Source organism: Charadrius vociferus, unplaced genomic scaffold (assembly GCF_000708025.1).
Source record: "Charadrius vociferus isolate BGI_N301 unplaced genomic scaffold, ASM70802v2 scaffold255, whole genome shotgun sequence".
NCBI lineage: Eukaryota > Metazoa > Chordata > Aves > Charadriiformes > Charadriidae > Charadrius > Charadrius vociferus.
In genome coordinates, this window is record NW_009648785.1 from 58,173 (window position 1) to 81,780 (window position 23,608).

General features: G+C 40.4%; 1 protein-coding gene across 1 annotated transcript in view; it reads right to left on the reverse strand.

Moving 5' to 3' along the window:
- The window catches only part of PRKAG2 (protein kinase, AMP-activated, gamma 2 non-catalytic subunit), a 231,301-nt gene that overhangs the window by 55,919 nt on the left and 151,774 nt on the right, over positions 1–23,608 (reverse strand). Inside the window, exons 4-5 of the mRNA XM_009886769.1 lie at positions 20,513–20,797; positions 676–690 (exon numbers count right to left, since the gene is read on the reverse strand). Of these exons, the coding sequence (XP_009885071.1) occupies positions 676–690; positions 20,513–20,797 (300 nt within the window). The remainder of the gene's footprint in view (positions 1–675; positions 691–20,512; positions 20,798–23,608) is intronic.

Here is a 23,608-nt window from a genome sequence, read left to right on the forward strand (position 1 = left end):
GAGGGGGGTTCCCCGGTGTGAGAGAGGGAGCTCCCGCGCTGGGCCGTCCCGGGGTACCCGCTCTGGGAACAGACGCACACTTTTCCATTTAAAGGCATCGGGAAGTTACAATTCAAGATTAGGCCGAATGTCGGTGTCTTCCGTGTGAGTGGCGCGCCTCGCCCGGCACCGGGGGCGAACCTCGGAGCGGTCTCCTGAGGCGGAGGGGGGCGGCCTGGCGGCGGAGCGCCCTCCTCACAGCGCGCTCCAGCTCGGCCAGAACTCCGGGGAGACTGGGCCCAGGGATTAGTGACTGAAATTCTAGTTTGCGTTGTGCGGCAGATCAAACTTAAGATGATCCTACTTTTAAAAATCACTCTTGAAGAACCACAACAGCAAAAAATAACAGACTGCTCCACTATTGCTGTCACCGCACAGCGGTATTTCAGCGCTGTTCTCAGCCGCGCTGGGTGTGAGGTGGCTTAACGCCCTGAGCTTGTCCTCAGGCACCCCAGCCCGTAACGCTGACAGCCCGAGCCACTCGCTCTTGCCAGTGCCTGAAGGACGGAGTTTACACCGTGGGAGGGTTCTGCTTAGCAAAAATAGGATTTATTGCACCCAGCTTTACAAGTCTGCATCTGAGCTTGTAAGCCAGGCTACAGCAGAATCAATGGAAATAAGGAAATACTGAAATACATTCATCATCTAGATCTATTTAGACAGTGAGATGTGGTAAGCTATAGCTAGGCTTCCTTAACTATAATGAATAGGTCCCCACTGACTGTTCAGGAAGCCCAGCAGGACCAGTTCAGATATGGATGCTGTAGAGGTGGATAAAAAGATTATTTCTTTGGCAATGGCAACAGATTTTGAGGGCAGACACACATGTATCATGCTCCAAGGGAGTCACAGGAGCCATTAGAGAACATTTAAAATCTATTGGTCCCTACGGAGAGGTTCAAGCGTCAAAAATCCAGCAAGTCCTTCAAGGAGGGAAGGTTGAATAGATCTAGGATAGCACAGTAACTAGAAAAGTACGAAAGATAATTAGAATTAAAGCTATGATGGGAGGAGAGAGCCAAACATTAGGGGAAAACAGAAAGCTGTCTGTCATTCCTCACATCCAGAGGAGTTTCAAGCCAGGAAGCTAACCGCTGGCGACAGCTTCTTTTTTCCAAGCTGCCTCTTTCTAGAGACACTTTTAAGGACAGACTAGGAAGTTAACAATATAGAGTTCTTTACTGTAAAGATCCTTTGGAAAGAAAATCCTGAAATACTTAATTCCTAGTTATATTTTTAAAAGACTTCTAGGATTTCAATAAATACTGTAACTGACCAGCCACAGAAGACACCAAAGCAGTTCATATTAATTTATAATATTTTCAGTCTACCAATTAAAATGCTTTGGAAGCTTTTAATTATCTCTGGGAGCTATCTGTAAAAGCTCTAAATAATTGACCTTCCATGTCATGTACCTTTATATTGATAAGAGTTTTTAATCTCTTTTGCTAACCAAAAGAAAAGAAGAATAAGATGACATCTCTGATTGGACATAACTATCATGATTTTGTTTCTTTTTTTAAAACAGGTATTTACTCCCCATAATTATCTAGTAAGCACCAGCCATGAGGAAATACAACTCCAATGTTGTCGGTAGCTGGAAGTGACACTGAGTCTTCAAAGATATGCATTGCATTTCACCTGCTACAAAACATGGATATGTTTATAAGGAGTCAGTTAAGCCTATTTCGTGCAATGAGCTACACAGCGCTGTGAACCTCAGAGCTTATTGCAAGATCAGAGTTTTACAGCAGCAGAATCTACATGCAGACCAAGAGTACTATGAGAAACACAAGATAATATAAAGGCAGTAATATAGTATATAACAGGGATTTGTAATGGAAACATTATAGCTATGTTGTAACACCCATACTGTTCAAAAAAAACCCCAAAGGAAATTGAGAAGTACAGGCTGAAACTCCATTCCTCACTCTGCCTGCAGCCTCACAATTTGGTTAAACCAATTTTGGAACAAGCTGCTGACCATAGTGTTCATTTTGCTCCTCACTTTGCATTCTAGCTCCTTTTGGCTTGCAGGCAACACAGTGAGTCAGAACAGGAAACTGATGCAGCTGAAAACCAAACGGACCAAAAGAAAAGATTGGGTTTTGTCCAGGTCAGTTCCTGATCCAACTCACTGTACAGTTGTACCAGCTAGCAGTGGCACAAGGAGTGCCAAGGGCCGGAGTGGCAGTGGGACCACACCTTCTGGAAACAACCCACTCAAGTCTGCTTAAATGTGTGGAGAAAACACTGTCTTATTCATTGTGAACTACTACAGCATTAGACAAATTAGCAGATATTTTCAGTGGTCTTAGGTATTGCTTTTCTCTACAACCACGCCTGCCATTTTACGAAAGGATTAAAGATAGGGAAAAAATCTGTCTTTCAAAAGACCTGTAATTCCTACCAAGATGATACTATATTGTAACATTTCAATATCTATTGTGACTATTTGTTCTACTGCCACAGGGGGTTTCTATTAACTATAACCAAGCAATTTGTCTAGATTATGGCTTAAATATTTGCTATCAGAGCGTGTCAGGTAACCCATTTTAACTGTTTGAGATACCCAATGCAACAAGACAGTATATACTTCGCATACTGAATACTGCTAAGCAAAATAAATTTTATATATAAAAGTTTAGAAGAGAAATATATGCAAAACCAAAACTGCCTGAATACATGTCTGCTTTGCCAGGTTTCAGTTCGTTTTTTACAGGGGCATTGCTTATGCCAAAAACCATGGACCTACGACATAATGCTTATACAGAAGCTTGATACAGCTGTGCCAGCAAGCTTTGTAGAGGCAAAGTAAAACAACTCAAGGTTGATACAACAGCAAAAGTCTTAAAAGGTTGATGTAAACAAAAGAGGTTTTAGGACTCCTGGGAGGGCTAGAACATACCTTAGGTATATAGGTAACTGCTTACTTTGTCTCTGCCTGTTTTCGTTCACTTTCTAGGGTAAAGGGAGTTACTAATACCCTGTAGAAGTAAAATTACTCCTGTAAATTATAGATGCACTTAATAATGAAAATGTTAAAACCTATCTGATAATCTAGGAGCTCTTTCAGTCCTATGTCCTATTTTCATAAGAACACCTAAGTATTTAAATTGTAGTGATGGTCCACGGATGCAAACAGTAATTAGCATCTGCAGAATATTATTTTTGATGTAGTTTCCTGACATCTTTTCTCCCTGAGATGCATCCATTGGGATAGGGATCTATCAGCGGCAGTCATCAGATCAGCTATATCAAAATACTTTGAATGACACCTACTGTGTAGCTTTTCATATTTAACAAGTTACCCTAGGCTGCTGCTTCTTCAGCCGGTGGAGAAACAAACAATTCTAGGACATCGTTCACATGGCCTATTTTAGACAACTACTTAGGATAAAATGATTTGCAGTTGATGTACTGACTAAGATCTCTGCATCTCCATTTGGTCAGGTTCATTCTGCTTAGCAGAGCTATCTGTAAGGGACAGTGAGGGGAGGGAGCCAAGAAACTATAAACCAGTCAGTGTAAATTTGATTCCAAGACAGATAAGAGAATAAACATACCCATTTTAAGTAGTTAGAGAAAATCATCAGTAACAGCTAACATGTATAAGCAATGCCAAGCCAATCTCAGTCACTTTAATAACAGGCTAGAAGTCTTGTGGTAAGCAGATGCAGCAGGAGTTAACAGGACTTTTGACACTATCTTGCATGACACTCACGCAAGCAAGCCAGATAGCCTAGATGAAATGACTGCTAAAGGTCACAACAATATTCACAAGGAAGGCAGTAAGATTTCTTTATCTAGCTGGAAGGGTTTTAAAGAGGGTTCCACAGAAGCCTGTGTCCTATCTAATATCATTCAGTGTTTTTACTAATGACTTGATGAAGGAATAATGAATAACCCGATCGCATTTTCAAATGACTTCATGCTCAGAGATGCTGCTTTTTTAGGGATAGCCTTAGAACTTAAAATAATCTTAAGAATTGCTGTAATGCTTTGAAAAACAGGATGCGCTTTGATATGAGTAAGTAGTGCATGTTACGCAATAATCAAATGCAAAAATAAAATGGGAAAGGATTGGCTTGCATCAGTCATGCAAGGAAAAGACCTGAGAATGAAACCATGTATCTGACAACAATGTCAGATTCTTGGAAAAAAATCCCACTATCTGCAAATGTGTTATAGGTAAGACATGGAGAATCTTTTCTGCACATTCCCTGGTTAGGTGCCAACTGGGATACTGCATTCAGTTTTGGGCATTGAACTCAAGAGTGAACCAAGAGAGTCCAAAGAAATGCCACAACAATGATCCAGGAGTTCAGAAAACACAACCTGTAAAGAAGGACTTGAAAACCTCCCAGCTTCTTAGTCTAGGGAAAAAAAAAAAAAAGAACATCGAAGGAAAATATAACAGTCTCCAAATATAATGTGTTTTTGCAAGAAGGAAAGCAATAAACTATCTTCTGGGTCCACTGATTATGGGATGCAAAGTTATCTACTTAGCCTTTAGCAAGGAAGTCTTAGGTTGGACTTTGGGAGAACTTTCTGAATGTAACAACAGTGATGCACCAGAACGCTTTGCTGCAAAATACTGTAAAATCTCTGTGACAGGAGGTTTTTAGCAACAGGTTAAAAAAAAAAAACCATTTGTTGGGAATTGTTACATATAGTTGATTGTGCTGTGGTGGAAAATGAATTTTTAATGTCCTTTCCAGACTTTCTTTTGTTTCTATTTTTTTTTTCCTAATCTTTGGGAAAATATATTTAGTCTTAGTATGATAATTCAATGAAAAGTCTTTGTATGTATGTTTTGTCCAAAAGCCAGTTGACTAACAATCTAATACAAATGTAAATTTGCTTTGCCCTCCCTCCCCCTAAATAGCCTTAATTCTAAATTAGAAAAATTCTAAAGCAAATATTGTTTTGAGTAATAATAAAGATTACGTATTTGTCTTTGATGACTGGGTAGGAATAGAAAGAACAACCTAAAAAAAGAAATGCTGCTGCAAATCTCAAGTCTGTGTGGAACAGACCTATTCAAGCATTGCAACAAGAATGTTACCTGTGCTTTATTTAGAAATAGGCATTTCCAGGTAAATTCAAGGCTGCCTTTCTCAGAGCTTTTCCTGACTTTTCTGCTCCTCCTTTCCTTCTGATGAATGAATACTGATATGCCGGGGTGCCACCTGCACAGCTCATAGTTCAGCCGTAAAACTGAATGCCCTTCCAAGTACTTCAGGAGAAAAAAAAAAAAAAAAAGCTACATACGGTATAAAACCTAATGGATTGAAGAGCAACAAGAAGGAATTCCCATCTAAATGCAAATCAAGGCAAACCCATTTTGAATGCAAGAGTAAACTACAAATGGTAATTTTCCCACCATTTGCTAGTGCTCCTTACTACAATTACAGTTCTATCCAACTCAAGTAGTTAACAGCTCTTCTCCTGATGAGCTGTCAGTGAACAACTTAGAATTTTTCCAAATGTATGCTACAGATATGCTTATTCTCTTGCAATCTGTTTGTGCAAAATTAATTTAAAACACTTAACTGCTTATTTTTGGTTTAATTTAGTCTGGTTCATGAAGTGGAAAAAGACAGAAGTTATCGGAAAAAAAGATTTCATCTGCTGGTTAAATTGTAAATTAAACTCGTACTTGTTTTCTGCTAGAGTGTGATAACTGATATCTGTGGTTTACAACAGCTGAGAACACTAGAATCAGTGAGGCTGAGATTAGGATCCCATCTTGGATCCCTTCTGTATTTAAAAATGCTACCTGCATGGTGGAAAGGTTGACTGGGGTGGCAGTCCATGAGTCTCTTAGGTGGTCAGAGAACATGGTCAGTCCCAGTGAAGAGCTCCGGGCCTGGTTCTGGTACAAAGCCCCCCTTACCTCGAAATGCTCAGAGTGAACAGAGCAGCTCTGCAGGAATTGTAGTTTCTAGCATTTATTCTCAGGAATCCCTGTTCCAGCACCAAACTAACTAGTAAGGAAGGGGAGATCTCATACAAAATACTGGATTCGAGTATTTTCTTCCTGTACCTGGAAGGAATGCAATAAAATTTGTTCTAGTCTTAAAAGGCTTTTAAAATATGAAATGCTATAATCATGTCAGTGTGTAACATGTATAAATGAAGGTGGAGACAACTCAGACATTACAACTTGTTTAGAACATAGTAACCAAATCCCATAACAAAACCTAGCACTAAAAATGCACTCTGTATCAGCACTGTATGTTCTCCACTGGATCCTTACTGGTGTCAGTTCAGTGCTCTGTCCCTAATCTGCAAAGCCCTCAATGAATTAGAGGCACAACTCTCCTGCAGCAGGTATGAAAGTGATGCAGGTGTGTATATCCTCGATGTATTTCTAATACTGTATGGTGAGGCTGAAGATGGCTCTAATGATTTAATTTTAAAACAGCTTGAACAGAGTGTGCCATCGGATAAGAACTCTGCCCTGAGAGGGTTTTTTGTCTTCATCCCAATATCATCAGAATATGACTCTCTCAGTGGTCCCAAGCAGGAGTCTTTTGAGATGCAATTCAGAACAACTACATATTGCTTTTACATTTCATAGCTAGTAACCAGCCTCCCACGGCAGGTATCCTCCCACATAATAGGAGCTATAATATTAATTACTTTCCAGAGTTAATTATTAGTGAATAAGCAGTCACAGTTGGGGATCTTGGATCTTTACTAGGTTAAACAGATAACATAAATGGGAACAACAATCGATTTAGCCAAATCCTAAAAAAAAAAAAAAAAAAGGAATACAGGAGTGCATTCAGCAGTAGACAAGATGATGAAATGGACAACTTGCATTTCTACTAAATCTTCACTGCAATTACAGTACTGAGTGGTGAAATCTGTTTACCCTGAAGACATGTGAACTGAATGTGCAGAGTGATTTCACATTTTTAAGTGGAGAGCCCTTCCTAAATATTTCTGTATGGGAATGAACTTGCTGTTTAATCCCCGTGAGTTTTGTCACTGACTTAATTGAGAAACAGAATTGACTTACGAAACTTCCTTTGATCTAACACCAGAAACAAAGAATTTATCTTTTACACAAACAGTGTCCTGCAGCATCTCATGTTGAGAAAAAAAAATGGTACCAGTGATAGAAGGGTTAAGCACTTCTGAAAAATAAACTTCAAAGGAAGTAAAAGACCAAGGAATAGTCTAGATCCCTTGCTAAATTCTTACAGAGAAGTCAAGGCACAAGTGGAGAAGAGGCAGGATTTGTTTACGTAACGTCTAATCTCTCGCTGTGTGTCTGATCCTGTATCACTCTGCAACTGAGATAAGGCAGAGTTTTGAGTCAGGAATATCGGAGGCATTCTCTGTATAAGCCTTTGTGGCCAATATTCATTCCTCAGATTACTCATGTAGAATATAGGTGGAGTCGGAATCAGTATTATCAGCATGGCACATTATTAATCAAACAGCCCAACAATTTGAATTCTGTCCTTTTGACACAAAGTTCAAAAAAGTTAAGTGCTTGTGAGGAACTAACGTGAATTTGTTAAGAATACTGATGTTAACAAGCGTGCTACCTGATTCTGCAAACACAGGGATGCCACTTAATCTATTCCAGAGTTTTTAAGTGTTCTTGTCGTAAATGCTTGTTATCGTATATGCTCAAAAAGATATACTTTAGCTGTTTTCACACATATGCTTGAGTGCTCCTTAGTCTCTTTGAAATAGGACCTACCTCTTATCACGCCGAGGGGCACGGTTAAGGGCAAGGGGAAATTATTGCTGTAGAGAGCTTCAGGTTTCAGGTAATAAGCCTGGTTACAGTAGGTGTCTTGTTGTGACAAATGTACATTTAACCCTAAAGAACAGATTAACATAATACTAATGGTAAAAAACAGGTAAGCATCCACTAATTTGAAGTGAATGGAAAAGAAGAGTAAGAGTAAGCCCACATTTACATGGGTCTTCATTCACTGGCATTGAATACAGGATTATTTGTGTTAGTTAAAGTTAAGCACTTACTTAAGTACTTTAGCTGGATTGAGGCCAGAGTACCAATGAGTAATCTGCAGAACAGAGGCCACCAAGAATAACAAATTAAAAAAAAAAAAGAGCCAATTCTGATTTAAATAAACACATTTACTATACACCATTCTGCTTTCTTCTTCTTAGTGTTATATTTCAAAGCCTCGGTCATGGATAGTGACTTCACTGTGCGAACATTTATTACAGAAGCTTTCAATGATGATATTTTTTTAAACTTAAAATGAAACACCTTTTCCCTAACAAAGCCTGAAGTTCATTGATACGACACTTCAGGTTTGAGTAAACTATGCAAAATTCTAGTAACCTATTAGAAGCCTGCCGTTAAAATGTAATTTTCATGATCATCAGCAGTTTTGGAAGGCTGGAAGCAGATCTATTGAGCCTAGATGTTACCAGGATGAGGCAGGTCAGCGATACAAGAGTGGTTTACTGAAAAATAGAGACAACATCACCCACAATCTCAACAAAACTTCTTCAAGAAATGTACGTAGACCTGTCCTGAACAAATAATTCACTCTGTGGCACAAGCTGCACTAAGCAGCGGGTAACTGCAGGCTAAACATGGAGCAAATGAACTGCGCTATAGGCGGCCACTTTCTGCAGAGCTTATCATGACTCGGGGTCTCAATAGGACTCCAGAAGGAGTATTTGAAAGCTATCTCAAAGAAGCAGCAAAGGTAATGAAGTATTTCTCAGTGCAGTTCTAGGAGGATTTCCTAGTCCTAAGAAGGACTTCCTTCTAGCACTCAGGGTTTGTGTTTGTGTTAGATTTCAAGCCCACCTCACAGCTGACAAACTCTAGGCATGAGCACCATCAGCGGCCCCACTAAAGCTTGTGAAGTCTGTTATCTCAGAGTAGCTACTATTCTGTATAGACAAACCAATATATTAATAAACTCCCTTCAACACAGAGCCTACCGTTGACCTGTAATCTCCAAATAAATTAATTTTTGACAAAAAGCTGCTTTTCAGATGGCACTGAATCTGCATAGCTTGAGGAACCTAAACCTCTTCCTGAATTACTTCCAGATCTACTGCTGATCACTCCACGCCCAATTTTTGTGCGCTGCTTCTTTTTCATTGTTATGCACAAAAGAAATCCGCAATGACAGCAACATGCAATGGGTATTTTCCTTCTGTCATGCATGCTTTCCCTTTTGATAGCCTTTTAGCTATATCCTTCTATCATTTCAGGTACACTACAGGTGAAACAAGATCGTCCTCTGTACTGATTCTGTGGTTTGACACCGTCTGGAAGGACTGAAGCAAGGACTGTGCTAAGCAAGAAGCACATCAAGTGTCTAAGCTAAATGTTTTACGACTACAAACAATATCATAAAGAGACGTGGAAATATTGGTAATATCTTCCCAGTATTCCAGGAACCAGAATTGAAAAAAAAATTCAAATTAGTTCCACACTAAGGACCAGGGACACACCTCCAGCAAGCCTACCACCATGCTCGTGTTACTGCAGAGCTTGTGGACATGCGGATACGAACGCGTGTTCATGGGCAGGGGATGCTTATAGTGTGGATATGGCAAACACTGGGTTCACAAGCACATAAGCTTAGATGCAGATTCAGTCTGTAGTTAAATGTCCGCAAAGAGCTGAAATTATTTCTTGACATGCTTCTCTAGGGCTTTTTGTTTTATCTTGTCACAGGCTCTCAAAATATGGAAATAAAGCATTGCATTCAATATTCAACAGCCTGATGCAGGAGACTGTTGTATTAGCATAGAGTGGTACCTCCCAGTTAACAGTGGTATGAAACTGGACTGTTTAAATTGTCATTACAAGGTAAGGTAATAGTTGAGTCATAAGAGAATCTAGCCTTTCGGGAGTAAATAGAAAAATTGGCACTGATTTCAGTCAGTAGAGTCAGGATTAAATTCTCTTTACTGTACATTAAGTTGTGTATAAGCCCTATGGAGATGCCTCTTCGCTTCTGAAGCACACTTAAGTAGCAGACTGGAAATTCAGTGTCAGCTTAACTTAAATGAGAAAAAAAAAGCAGTTGAACATTAAATTAAATAATGCAGTCAGTAGTTCGAGATTTTTTTTTTTGAGACAAGGAGCGTCATCTTTTGAGTTTAAGAGTTCTCAGAGCTTTGGACCTTTGCATCAGGGAGACTCCCCGTGTCCTGCGCTGTCTGCCAGAGAGGGACCCAGTGAAAGCGCTCATGGAGGAGTAATGGCAGTGAGGAAGGGAAACTGCTGCTGGTTGGGTGAGCCCAAGAGCACCCTCTAACCTTGGCCATTTGCGTTAAGCATTGGCGTTTCAGCTGGGTTGTTCTTAGGGGATGACCAAGTAAGGCCTTGTGAGGCACAGCATGGCACATTCCTGCAAGAAGGGGAGCTGATTTGGCTTTGACATTTCAGGGGTTGTTACATTCATTTTTAGTTTGTTTTGTTGATATTTTAAGCTCTTGGGAAAGGCACACTGAGTTCGGAATAGATGCCTGCCTATGGACCTCTAGAAAAACATTAAGTATTTATTTAAGGTCATTAGTAGGCTTAGGTAGACATTACGTTGATTCATGGTTTTAAAATGGCTCATGGCTAGTTGTGGTAAAAACAAGTGAAAATGAGCAAGTCTACATTACAGTGCGCAGGACAATGTCCTATGATAATTATCTGAAAATTATCAGTTCTTGAGAATATCTGAACTGTTTTAAAGGAAGCTCTAAAATAAACATACAAGTCAGAAGAGCAGCCTACTTTACAGTGACCTTATGTGTAAATCTTGATGTGCTCTGAAAACATGATAGCTTCCTATACAGTATTACAGTCTGCAGTGTAAAAGCCTGTTGCTACAAACTTTAAATACAGCACATGCTATCTATGGTTAACTTATCTTAAGCCACTTGCAGGTCCTGTTCTACAAATATCTGAGTTCTGTAGAACTTTCTTGTTTATTTATCATCATAACGTCTCTTTGACTTAGAGAAGTGTTACCCCATTTTTTTTATAAATGGGAAACTGAGGCATGGGGAGACTAAGTGACTTAGAGTCGCACAAGTGATCTCTGAATCAGATGCTTTAGAGATCTTGCTTGCTCTGATCTCTAAAGTATGCCCTGGCTACTGGTTCTATATTTTTCTCCTTTCTAAACTCTTGTTTTCCTTAATGACTCCGCAACTGCAATGCTCTTTGAATTCCAAGATTTCTTCTCTAAAACAGCAACAGCCAAATGCTTGAGGCCATGAGGAAAAGAAGGAAGGTTGAGGAGGGCATCCTTTTCCCCAAAATGTAACCTCTGTACCTGTAAAATCTTGGGTGATGGAAGAAACTACTTGGTAAGCAGTTTGTATTATGTCCTTTTGTACCAAAGTGGTGCCCAGTGACATCTTGCTGTCTCTTTCTGAAGACATATTCGAGGAAAGAAAGTTGTGCACTCTCCATGGAAAGTATTCCTCACAGTGCTTCCTAAGAAATCAGCTTTGGCAGCGTCCTGTCCCTGTATGCAGCAGGTCTGTTGGGATGTACTCTTGTGCAGTTGTTATCAGTGTGCTCAAGGGAGAAGGGCTGGAGAGGAATCTGTCATCTTCTTTCATAAGCTGTTTCTTCACTGATAGCCGTTTCCATTTATGTAACGAGCTGAATCCTGAGGCAGTACACACTATGAATGTTTCCAAGCAAATACAATCCCAACACCCAAAGCTCGAAGGGCCAAACACACAACAGCAGGCAGATAGCAATCTTGCAGCTGCTGCTCCCCCTGCCACTCAGTGATCAGCTACTTTCCATTGTCACCAGGAACTCTCTTCGGATTCCCAAGCTCCTTCCCTAACTTAGGCTTTTCTGAACCTTTAATGTTTTCCCCACCTGTCTGTCCATCAGCTTCCTTTCTCATCTTCAGTACTTGCGCTAATCATTTCTAAGTGTTTTAACAGACAATAAAAATCGTACAAAGACCCTGATCCAGCAGAGTGACTGGGCGTGCACATAGTTGGAAGTGCTCTAGTACTGTTGACTCCAGCAGGACTACCAATACACTTAAAATTAACCACACATTTAAGTGCTTTCCTGGATCAAGGCCATCATCACATTGACATGAACCAAAACAAAACAGCACCTGAGATTCAGCAACATAAATACATAGCAACCTCAACCAAACTCAGTGCTGTAACCTTCAGGTTACCTTTCCTCAATGCCTTCTGTCATTGCTATGTTATGGCTACACTTAAAATCCATTCTGCAAGCTTATGCTGGAAGGAGTGCTTAGGAACAATCCTGTTTAAGCCAATGCTTTCTTATGGTTTGAGAATTTGCCTGGCCTGTTTTGCTAGATCAGGCTCTTGGACAATCAGGTCCTCAGGGCAAGAATCATGTTTATTTTTCTGCTTGATTCATATGTGCTCATATACCACAAAATAGCAATTAGTGACTTTTTGTTCTGAGGTACAAGGAAGAAGACTTTCTACATGCTGCAGATGTCCTGGCTTGTGCAGTTATAAGTGAAACAGTGTGATAGATGAAAGTTTCAAAAGTTTAAGGTATTAACCTTATCACTAGCAATTTACTGTAACCCTAAACATGCAAAAAGACTAAATTAAAACCTTCTCTCTGGAACTCTGCCCCCTGCCCTTCTTCTGCTGACCTTCTCCCTCCATTACCTTTTTCTCTTTTATTCCCCATTGATTACTTCATGGTTTACACTTCAGCTTATAAACCCCGTATGGTAGGAGCCTTGTCCTTTGTTAATCATAAAATAAGCTTATGCGTACCTTGGGCACTGTACAAATGATTATTGTCTTCCTACAAATGTTTTCCACATGGCCCCACCCTCAGCTCCAGCTGAGAATGCTGTTGTGAACAAGCTCAAAGAATAAATATTTTGCATTCATTTCACCAGCACAATGGAAACTTTTTTCCAAGCTGCTGCCAAGATGGTATCTAGTCCTCTTCTGAGTCAGCAGCCCGTGCAGCTGACTTTGAAATGGCCAAAGTTGCTTGATTGTAATCTTAAAAGAAAACAACACAGACACAAGCTGTATTTTTAAAGAGCTGTATTGCTCTCCTCATGCAGAAGCAGGTAGTGACACTATAAAATATGAAAGCTGAGGAAAAGACACTGTACAGAAGCGAGTGTAGTTTGTGATGTCCCCCTTATTTCTCCCAACTTCAACAGTTTATTTCATCCAGTCAGAGGAAGGAACTGGGGAATGTTGTGAAGAAGCAAGAAAGGAATAGCAGTGCTTTATGTAGTCCATGTCATTTTGGTATCACCCAGCTTTTTACATTCTTTAAAGCTCTGTCGGCCATTAAAGACAGTGTACCTAAAAATACAATGTAGACAAAACTGGGCTGAGAGAGATGAAGATGGCAGGGAATTTGTAGAGTTCCATCCCATAAGCATGTTTTGGTTATTCTTAGCTGTATTTCCCTCTCGTCCAATACATAAGCAAGCCTGGTGGAACAGAACAAGTTCAAAACTGTGCATCTCCTCCATTCTCAGGGAAACACTTTGGTCTATAATCCCTACTGCTTTGTAAATAAACAGCCTAGATGGTAAATAATTTTTGTGTTTCAAAATTGCTCAGACGTAGCTGGTAAGAAACCGTCAGTGATCCTATATTAAGCTACAGCTTTACATTAAATCAGAGAGTACGTATCCGGCTTCTAATTGCTAATAGAGCTTACTCTTACAAGAAGATCCGATCTTCTAGCAAACTAACAGTATGCTTATTAAATTAACAACTCTAAAATTCAGAAATAGGCTGTGCCATGAGAAATCAGTTCAATGGGTAAACCCAGGCTGCCGGTATTAAAGCACCCTCTTACATTATGTTACTTATTCAAAAGTTATCTATTTATATAGACACATGAGGCCAGATCCTTAGGTTTAGACTTTTTATACCATGCGTAGTGCAGGACTTAGGGTGATAAAAGTAACTTAGCTTTAAGCCACTAACTGTGTCTTCAGGATGCTGGGGTCATGATTTTGGTACTGATGTGTATCTTAAAAAGGACTCACAGATGCTCTAGTTTTAATTGCCTTACCTACTTATAGCCTTACGAGAGCTGCCAAAGCAGTTGGGGATTGACTGGACTGAGCATTCTGGCTATTCATACTTTCCACCGAGCCTTTCTCCTTTTGATCTAGGACTAGGAGGAACAGGAATTGTAGGACTTTATGCCATTAAAATAAATTCTCCACTGAGTGAACCCATAGATAGTTGATTAAGTTATCTCTGTGGCTGCAGAAAAAGCCACAAGCTGACAGAGACACACATTTCCTCAGGGCAGGAAAAAAAATCATCTTTATGCAATACAATTTCTCTGCATCCTAAGATTGATTGCCGCGAATCTGAACACTGCAACCAGAATACATCAGGAAACCAGTGTTTCAGGAGGTTGTGACTGGACATTTCTACTTCTAAACCAACTAAGTAGCTTTAAAAATAAAAGCAAATTAGCCAGTAGAAAATGGATAGTAAGACGTTTGTTGCATACTTTAACTACTAAAAGGGGAGGAAAATACCAAATGCAATACAAAAGATACAACTAATAGGGAGAAGGTGAAGTGGGAAAACAGAATATTAATTAAATGGGAGTTGTAATTAAAAAGAAGTAGCTGAAGCTTTCTGGTTTTTTATAATGTTCAGTTCCAAGTGACTTTACTGGTTCATTTATTCTTTGTGTCCCACTGAATCTCACTATAGACTTTCTAACCATATGAAGTAATTCTCCCGTGAGCCTATATTCAATTCAGTGCAGCTACCATGATGCTCTGTCAAAGGAGACTGAAATCAGATCAGGTGGGCTCAAAATATTAATATTGTATGTAACTTTTACATAGTTCATAAAAAAATTATTCCTTTACTAGGTTTGTAATTAGTTAGTTACATGCCAACAGTTGGATAAATATATACCATTTTTAAATTAAACACACTTTCACGTGGACAGCAACAGTTCCATCAGGGGAAATGTTGAAAGAATGATGGCTTGTTACAGCCCATGGGATCTGTTAGAGAACAGAATCCTCTCCCAAACGGAGAGCTGGTATTAAGGCACTTAAGCCTAGCCTGGACACACCACCACTGCAAGAGCTTGCTTCACTGGTAAATGACAGCCTTTCTGGCTCTAATTTCTATGATCAGTTTACTGTGATGTAAATCAAAGCTGAATCACAGTAATGTCTTGGCACTCCAGTGTGTTGCCTTAAACCACATGAATGCTGAAACAGGGAGTTCTTGTACATTTGCAGACTGGATTCTTTTTTTTTCCCAGCCTGTACTTTTTTTTTTTTTTTAAGAAAACGTCAGAATCAAAGAACACTTTTCTGTTCTCTTCATCAGATTTAAATCTCATTAATCAGCCAGCTAGATTATGGAGCTCTGGTAGGTGGCATGGCTTTTCGGAGAGTGCCAAACTGAAGGACCTGCTGCACATATCCTGGTTCCCAGGCTCCTCGCCAGCAGCAGGGTGTGATGTAACAGCCTTTCACGCTGAACAAGTTAACAGCCCAGGGTTTGAGTTTACTACATTTTGGCTAAGAAAAAGCATGAATAGCCTTGCAGGGAAGTGCTACTGTTTAACAAGCACATAGCTGCAAAACCAATCTTGTTTCTCTGTATCTAGGATTGGAAGAAGAGTCCCAGCTGTATGTTACGTCTCTCTTCTTCCATATGCTGGAGCAGCAAGGACTGTGTAAAATCGATGCAGACCGGACTCTTTCCGTCACTCCTGTGTGCTATGTCTGCAGTTTTTACAGGACTTGCTCACACAAGCTTAGAGTAAGTCTCAGACTACCTTCTGGCTGAGATGCCCTCTTTTTAAGAACGTTCTGGGAAACTACTTGGCTCAGAAGTTATTTGGAGAACAGTGGGCAACTACACAATCATATGGAAAGGCCCATTTGTAAGCACGTTCTGCCTCTGTCACTGAGCAGAGGAAGCCCCAACCCTGTTTTTCACCAGAGGAGAACTCAAAGGCAACTCCTTATTTGGAGTGAGCATCTTCTTTCTCTGGCCTGGGCTTCTCTCATGCTGGGAAAGGGGAAACCCATAAAGGCCAGGAAACAGCGTACCACAAAAATGCTTGTGTTTGCAGGAGACAGGCAATACTGCTATTTTCGCAGTGTCTTATGCATCAGTGGAAGAAGAAAGGATGAAATGAAAAGGATACAACCACATTAAGCTCAACATACTACATTCTACTTTGAAATACGGGCAAAGCGGAAACAGGGCAAACATGTTCGTTATTGAATTTGCAACCTCTCTACATTCCTTTCATGGTTAGTAATGTCACATTAGAGAAGAGTTATCATTTACCACTTTCTGCCTGAAGGTTACACAGTCCAAACAACACAAAGCCAAAGTACAGAGTCATGAACTGCACTGTGAAAAATCGGATTGCACCTTCCCCATTTAATGCAGTGCACAGTAATCTTTTGGTATAGCTTTGATCTCTTATCGGCATATTATAACCTTCTAACTCAACGACTAGGAACACCTACACACCCCGAGGAAAGCCTGTAGGAGCTGCTGCAACGGTGTGTCACAGCCTCATCACATCTCGCTTTGGGCACCTAAAAGAAGTGCCTCAGTTAGAAATGCAACACCTGCAGTCGCTCCCATGATAGTCAGTGCAAAAGACTGACCGTCTCGTTCATCCCCTGCAAATGCCACTCTGTGGGATACAGAGACAATGAGAGCTACTATACTCCCAACTTAAGCAGCTCAGATAGGTTTCTAAAGTTAGGTGGGATAAATCCAGACCTTAGTGATTATCACAGACATCTATTTAGCATGAGGTCAGCAGGTCAAGGGAGGTGATTCTGCCCCTCTACTCTACTCTCATGAGACCCCACCTGGAGTACTGCATCCAGCTCTGGAGTCCCCAACACAAGAAGGACATGGACCTGCTGGAGCGTGTCCAGAGGAGAGCCACGAGGATGATCTGAGGGCTGGAGCACCTCTCCTGTGAGGAGAGGCTGAGAGCACTGGGGCTGTTCAGCCTGGAGAAGAGAAGACTCCACGGAGATCTCATTGCGGCCTTTCAGTACCTAAAGGGGTCCTACAGGAGAGCTGGGGAGGGACTTTTTACTAGGACATGTAGTGACAGGACCAGGGGGAATGGATATAAACTGGAAGAGGGCAGGTTTAGATTAAACATTAGGAAGAAGTTTTTCACTTTTAAGGGTGGTGAGGCACTGGAACAGGTTGCCCAGAGAAGTTGTTGAGGCCCCATCCCTGGAGGTGTTCAAGGCCAGGCTGGGACATGGCCTTGGGCAACCTGGTCTGGTGGGAGGTGTCCCTGCCCAGGGCAGCGGGGTTGGAACTCGATAATCTTCAAGGTCCCTTCCAACCTAAACCATTCTATTATTCTATGATTCTATGAAGTTAATTGCTTAGGTGTGTATACTGTGTTGAGATGATACTTGCTGAAGGAAGTTCCCCCTCTGTCAGGAGCTGTCTCCCACTTTTTATTCCCCTTGCCAGAATCTAAGGCTTAAAAATCACATTAAAATATACACTGTTCTAAGCGCTACTAAAACATGAAACGTTTTGATTACATCTGCTGGGAAATAAATATTTTTATCCTTTCCTCCATGACATCTCTCTTACTGAACTGATTTAACCATTCTGAGCCACAGTCTCAGACATAGAAAAAATAAGTACATGATCAGCTTCAAATGTAGTTCATCTTAAAAATGGGTTAAGATTAGTTCGAAGTCCTGATACTACACCTTCTTATAGTTATCTGTTCTGTGTTTTTTTAAAGTAATATTTCCTGCTCTGGGTCCAAGGGTTCCTCTTTGCTACTGCAATATATATAGCAATCATAAATCATTTATAATAGTTCTGGGATCTCACACATTATCATCACTAGTTAAACAATGTAATAAGTAAATGAGATTTAAGTTGACAGAGCCCCGCAGATAAGAGTCAACTTCTTATTTCAGATGTCAACATAGAAGCTTTGCTGTCATTAAACAGATCATCTAACAGCATGGCCACTATGAAAGCATTTATCATATAATTTATAGTGTGTTTTTAAGATAATTGGAATTGTTATGCCAAGAAATGATGATCTAAGTAAACAAGAAATTGAGTTAGCCCTTTACAGATTTGTTTATGGCATGTGCATTGTGAAAACGTGTATTTATTAACACACAGCTCAGAATGAATGAAATGTTTGAAATACAATGCTCAAATCAAGAATGTTGGTCTGCTGCTGCCACATTAGTAAAGGAATGCTCGGTAAATAACTTGCAGGGATCGAAAGATACAACAGTCCTGAGTGAACAACCATCAGCTTCAGATCCATGCCCTTCTGCTGCAACTTAGCCTTTCTCTCCTCTAACAGTTCCTCCGACTAGAGGAGCATGGCAAATCTCTCTCTCTGGTTTCTGTTGAAAATGAAACATCCAGGGCTTTGGTCCTCACGTATCTGTAGCTGCTGACATTTGTTCTCAAGTAAACCAAAAACTTAATGATTCACTGGCAGCCCTGCACTGTTCTCAGATATCAATGAGTACAGAGGGTACAAAACAAAGATAATCAGGCACTATACATCCTGTATATTTTATATGTATTTCTGTATCTTCTGAACAGGAGATAATTGAGTCCAACATATTGAGTTTCCATCCAGACTCTCTCTTGTACATATATACAACCACAACAGTTGATAAATACTTGCAGGTGATTTTGTTTCTTTATTCTGGCATCTCCTACTCAACTTCATATTGTCCAAATCAAAAAATAATTAAAAGCAAAACAAACTTTTCAGTCTTTCAGTCAGTGGAATGTGCTAAGATTATGTTGTCTCCCCATTTCTATTCTAACAGGTACAAAGTACTCCTCTGTAGCTGCATAACACAAATAAACACATTCTTATGCAAATAATATGACAGATTGACTGAAACCTACCAAAAATATTTTTGTGTCCTACAAGCCTTTGAGTTTCATAATTCGTGTATCCTGAGACTACTACTTACACAGAAAGGCAGTGAGTTGGCTGGAGAAAAGTTACTGCTGGAGTTCCCTAACTATAAATGTATGATTTATTTTATTTAAGACTCTAATTATTTACTTTTGCATAGCAGCAGAACAGAAAGTCTGTATTTTGTAGGGAGAGTTTGACTTGCTTAATCAACCAAAACAAAGATTGGCTATAGGTACAACAGGATGTAACAAACAATAAACGAAAATGGCTATTAATTATAAGAGCAAATGGTCATAACCTGTCCATGAAAAAAATTAGGCTGAAAATCAGAGACTTCCTAACCATTACAGAAGGGGTCCCCAAAACAGGGCATGTGTTGTACTGGATGTGTGTGAACGCCTTGAAAGTAGTATGTGAATACCAATCCAGTACCTAAACACTTACAGCATAACAACTGCTGCTGCTACTGTGGAGGTACCTAACACAAAAGCAAAAAGGTTTGGGACTGCTGTGTTAGCGTATTCAGATCTTAGAACAGCTTTCCCATGGGCAAGTGGGAGGAAACTTCCTGCTTTTAAATAAATCACTAAGAACTGGAATGAAACAGAACTTGTAGTCGTTCAACAGGGAAGCAGACCTCATGAACCTTTGCGTCTTTTACAGTTGCAGATTTCTAGATACAGCAAATATCAAAGATTTTATATTCTAAGGGGGAAAAAAAAGAAGAAGAAGAAAAGCTGGGAAAGACAGATAAGAGATGCAGGATAGTTAACTGGTGACAGATCACAATCTGCTAGTTCTGTGACACAGGAGAATGATGAACAGAAAGACAAAGTTATTGCAAAGGAATTACCATGAAAATAAAGAAGGAGCAAAAAGGCAGAGAAGCACAAAAAGAGAAGAGCAGTGACGCCTCTGAGGCTCAGGCTGGCCAAGGGAGAGGGGAGGAGGCACAACGGCACACAGTGTGGATGTTGCAGTGGAGAATATCAGAGGCTGGAATTCATGTATTCTCAGGAACCGCTGAGTTCATGCGTTCCCAGGAGCTGAAGAAACCACTCTCATGAAGAGACCTGTGCTATGTGGGGGGTGGATAAACACCCTGGTGGTACTGCCCTTCTGAGCTGGGGCAGGAGGCATCAGAACAACTACTGCCATTAGTCACCAGCTGTCCCAGTCATCTCAGACTCCAGAGGCAGCAGGAACTCAAAACCCCTGCAGTTCATACTGTGAATTTCTTTTTGATATGCTCTCCTTGGCTGCTAGCTCTCTCATCAGCTTTTCCTAAGGGAGCTAAAGGAGTTAAAAAAATTGAAATTGCATCCTTCTCTAAAGTGGCATCTCAGCAACGTATGCTGGGATTTGTAGCCACTGCAAAACTGGTTTGAGAATGGTGCAAAAATTAGTTGCTATTTGCGTAAATCAGAAGGGGAGATACTGCCTTTGGATTCCTAGTGCCTTGTCAGCTTGATATTGGGAGAATCTGAGACAAGTCTGAAGTAAAAGGCACATGAAATTGTTCTCATTCTGTTCCACGGTATGGACACACACGCTCCAGCCCACCAGTTGTAATACAAGAAACAGTTACACACAACCCTGTACATGCTTTACTTACTGGTTTTGAGGTAGCACAGGGAGCTGGTGTCATGATAGGAGGCTTGGCTGCACTTTGAGATGGAGGCAGAGAAAATCTCTGCCCTGTGTCCGGAGGTGAAGAACAGTGAATCCGTGTTTCTAGTCTCTCGGGCTCATGCTTATAGGATTCAAGAGGAAACGTGGGCTGCTTGGTCACTTGTGTTGGGGTAGATGGAGAAGAGGAGAGGCCAGAGGCTGTAAACAAGAAAAATTACCAAAGATCAGTTCAGAAGAAAAGCAGACAGAAATCTCAGCTTTACAGTGAACCTGTATTTTTTCATCACGTTTCCCCAGACTAAAAGTATGTATCTCACCTCCTCGTTTCTGGAAGGGGATTGCTCCGCCTTGCCGTTAAAACTCTTTTAATCATTCAACTGGATGAACTGTCTGATCCATTTACAGGGAGGCAGAGTGGCAAGACAAGAGCACTGGAGGTTTGTGTTGTATTAACCTCCTATCTGATTGCTTATTTCTAAAATGATCCTCAGCAGTGCTATTACTTTATTGTTATAATTTTAATACTCCTGTGAGTCTCAGGATTACCTCTATCTCATGGCAAATGGCTCAAGAGCTTGAATGGTTGCTTTTTCTTCTTTTTCATTATTTTAACAGTATCTTGGCCAGCAGTTAGAATAAAATTAGGAGCAAAGGCAAAAAGAAACAGGGCATATTTCCCATGAGCCTCAGTCTGCTTTCTATAAGGCTCTTGGCAATGCCTTTATACAAAGTAGAATTGTTTTCAGCAGCCTTTGAGGAGAAAGTTTATTCATATCTTCTGCTGAAAATCTATATCAGCAGCAGATCAGCCCTCTTGCGAGCATCCTGTTTTTATTTGACACATGTATCTACCCCAGCTGTATTTTAGGTTATATTCTTAGGGCAGTTCTGAATTGTGATCAAACAGATCATTTAAGCTATATTTATTATCCATTTAAGAACCAGCAGACATCCATATCCAATTAGAAAATTCAAGTTACAACATCTGTGTTTCTTGTTATATCTATATGTACGTCAGCAAACAAAGGATGATTCTTTTATACCAGCGTAAATCAGAACAGACTTAAATGCATCAAAACTGTGAGGCTGAACAGAGCTACATATTTTTAAGTGTGCTGCTGGCACCTAAATGATCTCTGAATTTGGTTCACTTCTTGCATTTCCAGAGATTTGTGTAGATGATCAGTTAGTCCAGAGGGGACTCAAGTCCACCGAAAGGGAGCAGATAAGATAGCATTTAATAAGCATAAAATCCCAAGCAATTCAAAGAAGTGTTTGAGAACATGCTAATGCATCTTCATGATAAGTCTAGCCCATCTGCTCGGTGTGAGCTTTCAAGGCTCCACCAGAGACTTTTGCACCAGAGATATGTCACCATTCAGAAGCTTTGCATTGGTGTCCACGCAGCCTCCACTGGTCCTTCCTTTCAACCCGGGGCAAAGTGCATTACTACAACCCACTTTACACTCACTGCCTCTCTGTGTCACATTTTACCTCACAGACACCATTTTCAAAGAAAAATTTGTATTGATGGAAAGTAAGAATAAAACTCAGTAATAACTAAGATGCTGGACTCAGAAGACTAGGAATCCAATAACTCAGGGAGGGATCTATTACTTGAAGAAACTATTAACCCTGACATATCTGGGGAAGAGGTACCAGATCTTATGATTAAAGGAATTAACAATGAATTTAGGTAACTGTTCTTAGCTATCATTCCTCACTGAAAACAACCTTTCTTGATGGCTTTTACATTTGATGGGACTTAACTTTAGGAGAATAGAATCACCCATCAAGAAACCTGCAAAATGATTAGGCTCTAGTTGCGTTTATTCGTAGTGGTTTTAGATGTGCAGTGTAATCCATTTATTATTTTCAAAGAAAATCCTAACTCTCACTGAAAAATTTTAGCTTTTCTGGAATCAGAAAGGACCCCCTGCTCAGTCCCTCTCTTCAGTCCTTTTCCAAAATTGCAGCTGCCCTCCGAGGACTTCCATTTCATTTCATAGAGAGACCCGCAGCTCTTTCAATCAAGCAGCAACAACCACAGACCCAGCAGAGACCGGCTGTTGTAGGCAGCTAGAAACATTGGCTAAGGTGACATGCCACAGGGTGAGGTAAGAAGAATAACCCTGGTGCTTTGAATGTCCTCAACTTCTGCTGATTTCAGGGGGACTGGAGAGTGTTCCACGTCCTGAAGGATTAAAAGGACACCTAACTTGCCCGTTCAGTTTCTGCTTACAGACAAATTTAGATAAACAGTTCTGGGGAAGATGTTCTTATCTTCTGTGTTTTTATGGATGTACAAACGTTTCCTGAGCACTCAGATTGAGGTTTGAGGTGGATGGTAACTGTAATTGATGCAAATGTAAAACCACTAAAAGAGAGAAAAACGCCATTACATCTTAAAGTCTTGCTGCTGAGATGTGTTCATCGTGCGCTAATGTAATCAGCAAGTCTACAAAAAACATTTTCAGTATCAACGAGCTCTGCCAAAAGAGCTATTACCAGATATAAGGAAACCACATATTCGCTGTCCTAACAAGGCTGGCCTGCCAAGTCTAGAGGACATCTGTAGGACATGGGAAGATGTGGATCAAAGGAGACCAAGGAAGTAACATCTCTTACATCCTATGTAGGGGACATCTGTAGGACATAGGAAGATGTGGATCAAAGGAGACCAAGGAAGTAATATCTCTTACATCCTATGAAAACTATTGCCACCTCGTTATAGATGTGTAACAGCATAGCCAGGACAGACAGCGTGGTTTCCATTTTCTAAGAACATTCACTGGTGGTGAGTCTCCTTTTGGATGCCAGCCTCGGACACTTGGTGTGAGTTTTTATGGATGAAGAGCATCTGTGACTCCAACAACTTTACTGGGAGCACTCTGAGCCTTAGAACTGTCTGTTTCAACCAGGCACTTAAAACATAAAGTACTCAACTTGAGGCACAGCCTAATACATTTGAGGTTCAATTTTTCTGTGACTCAGTTTCCACACAGAGGT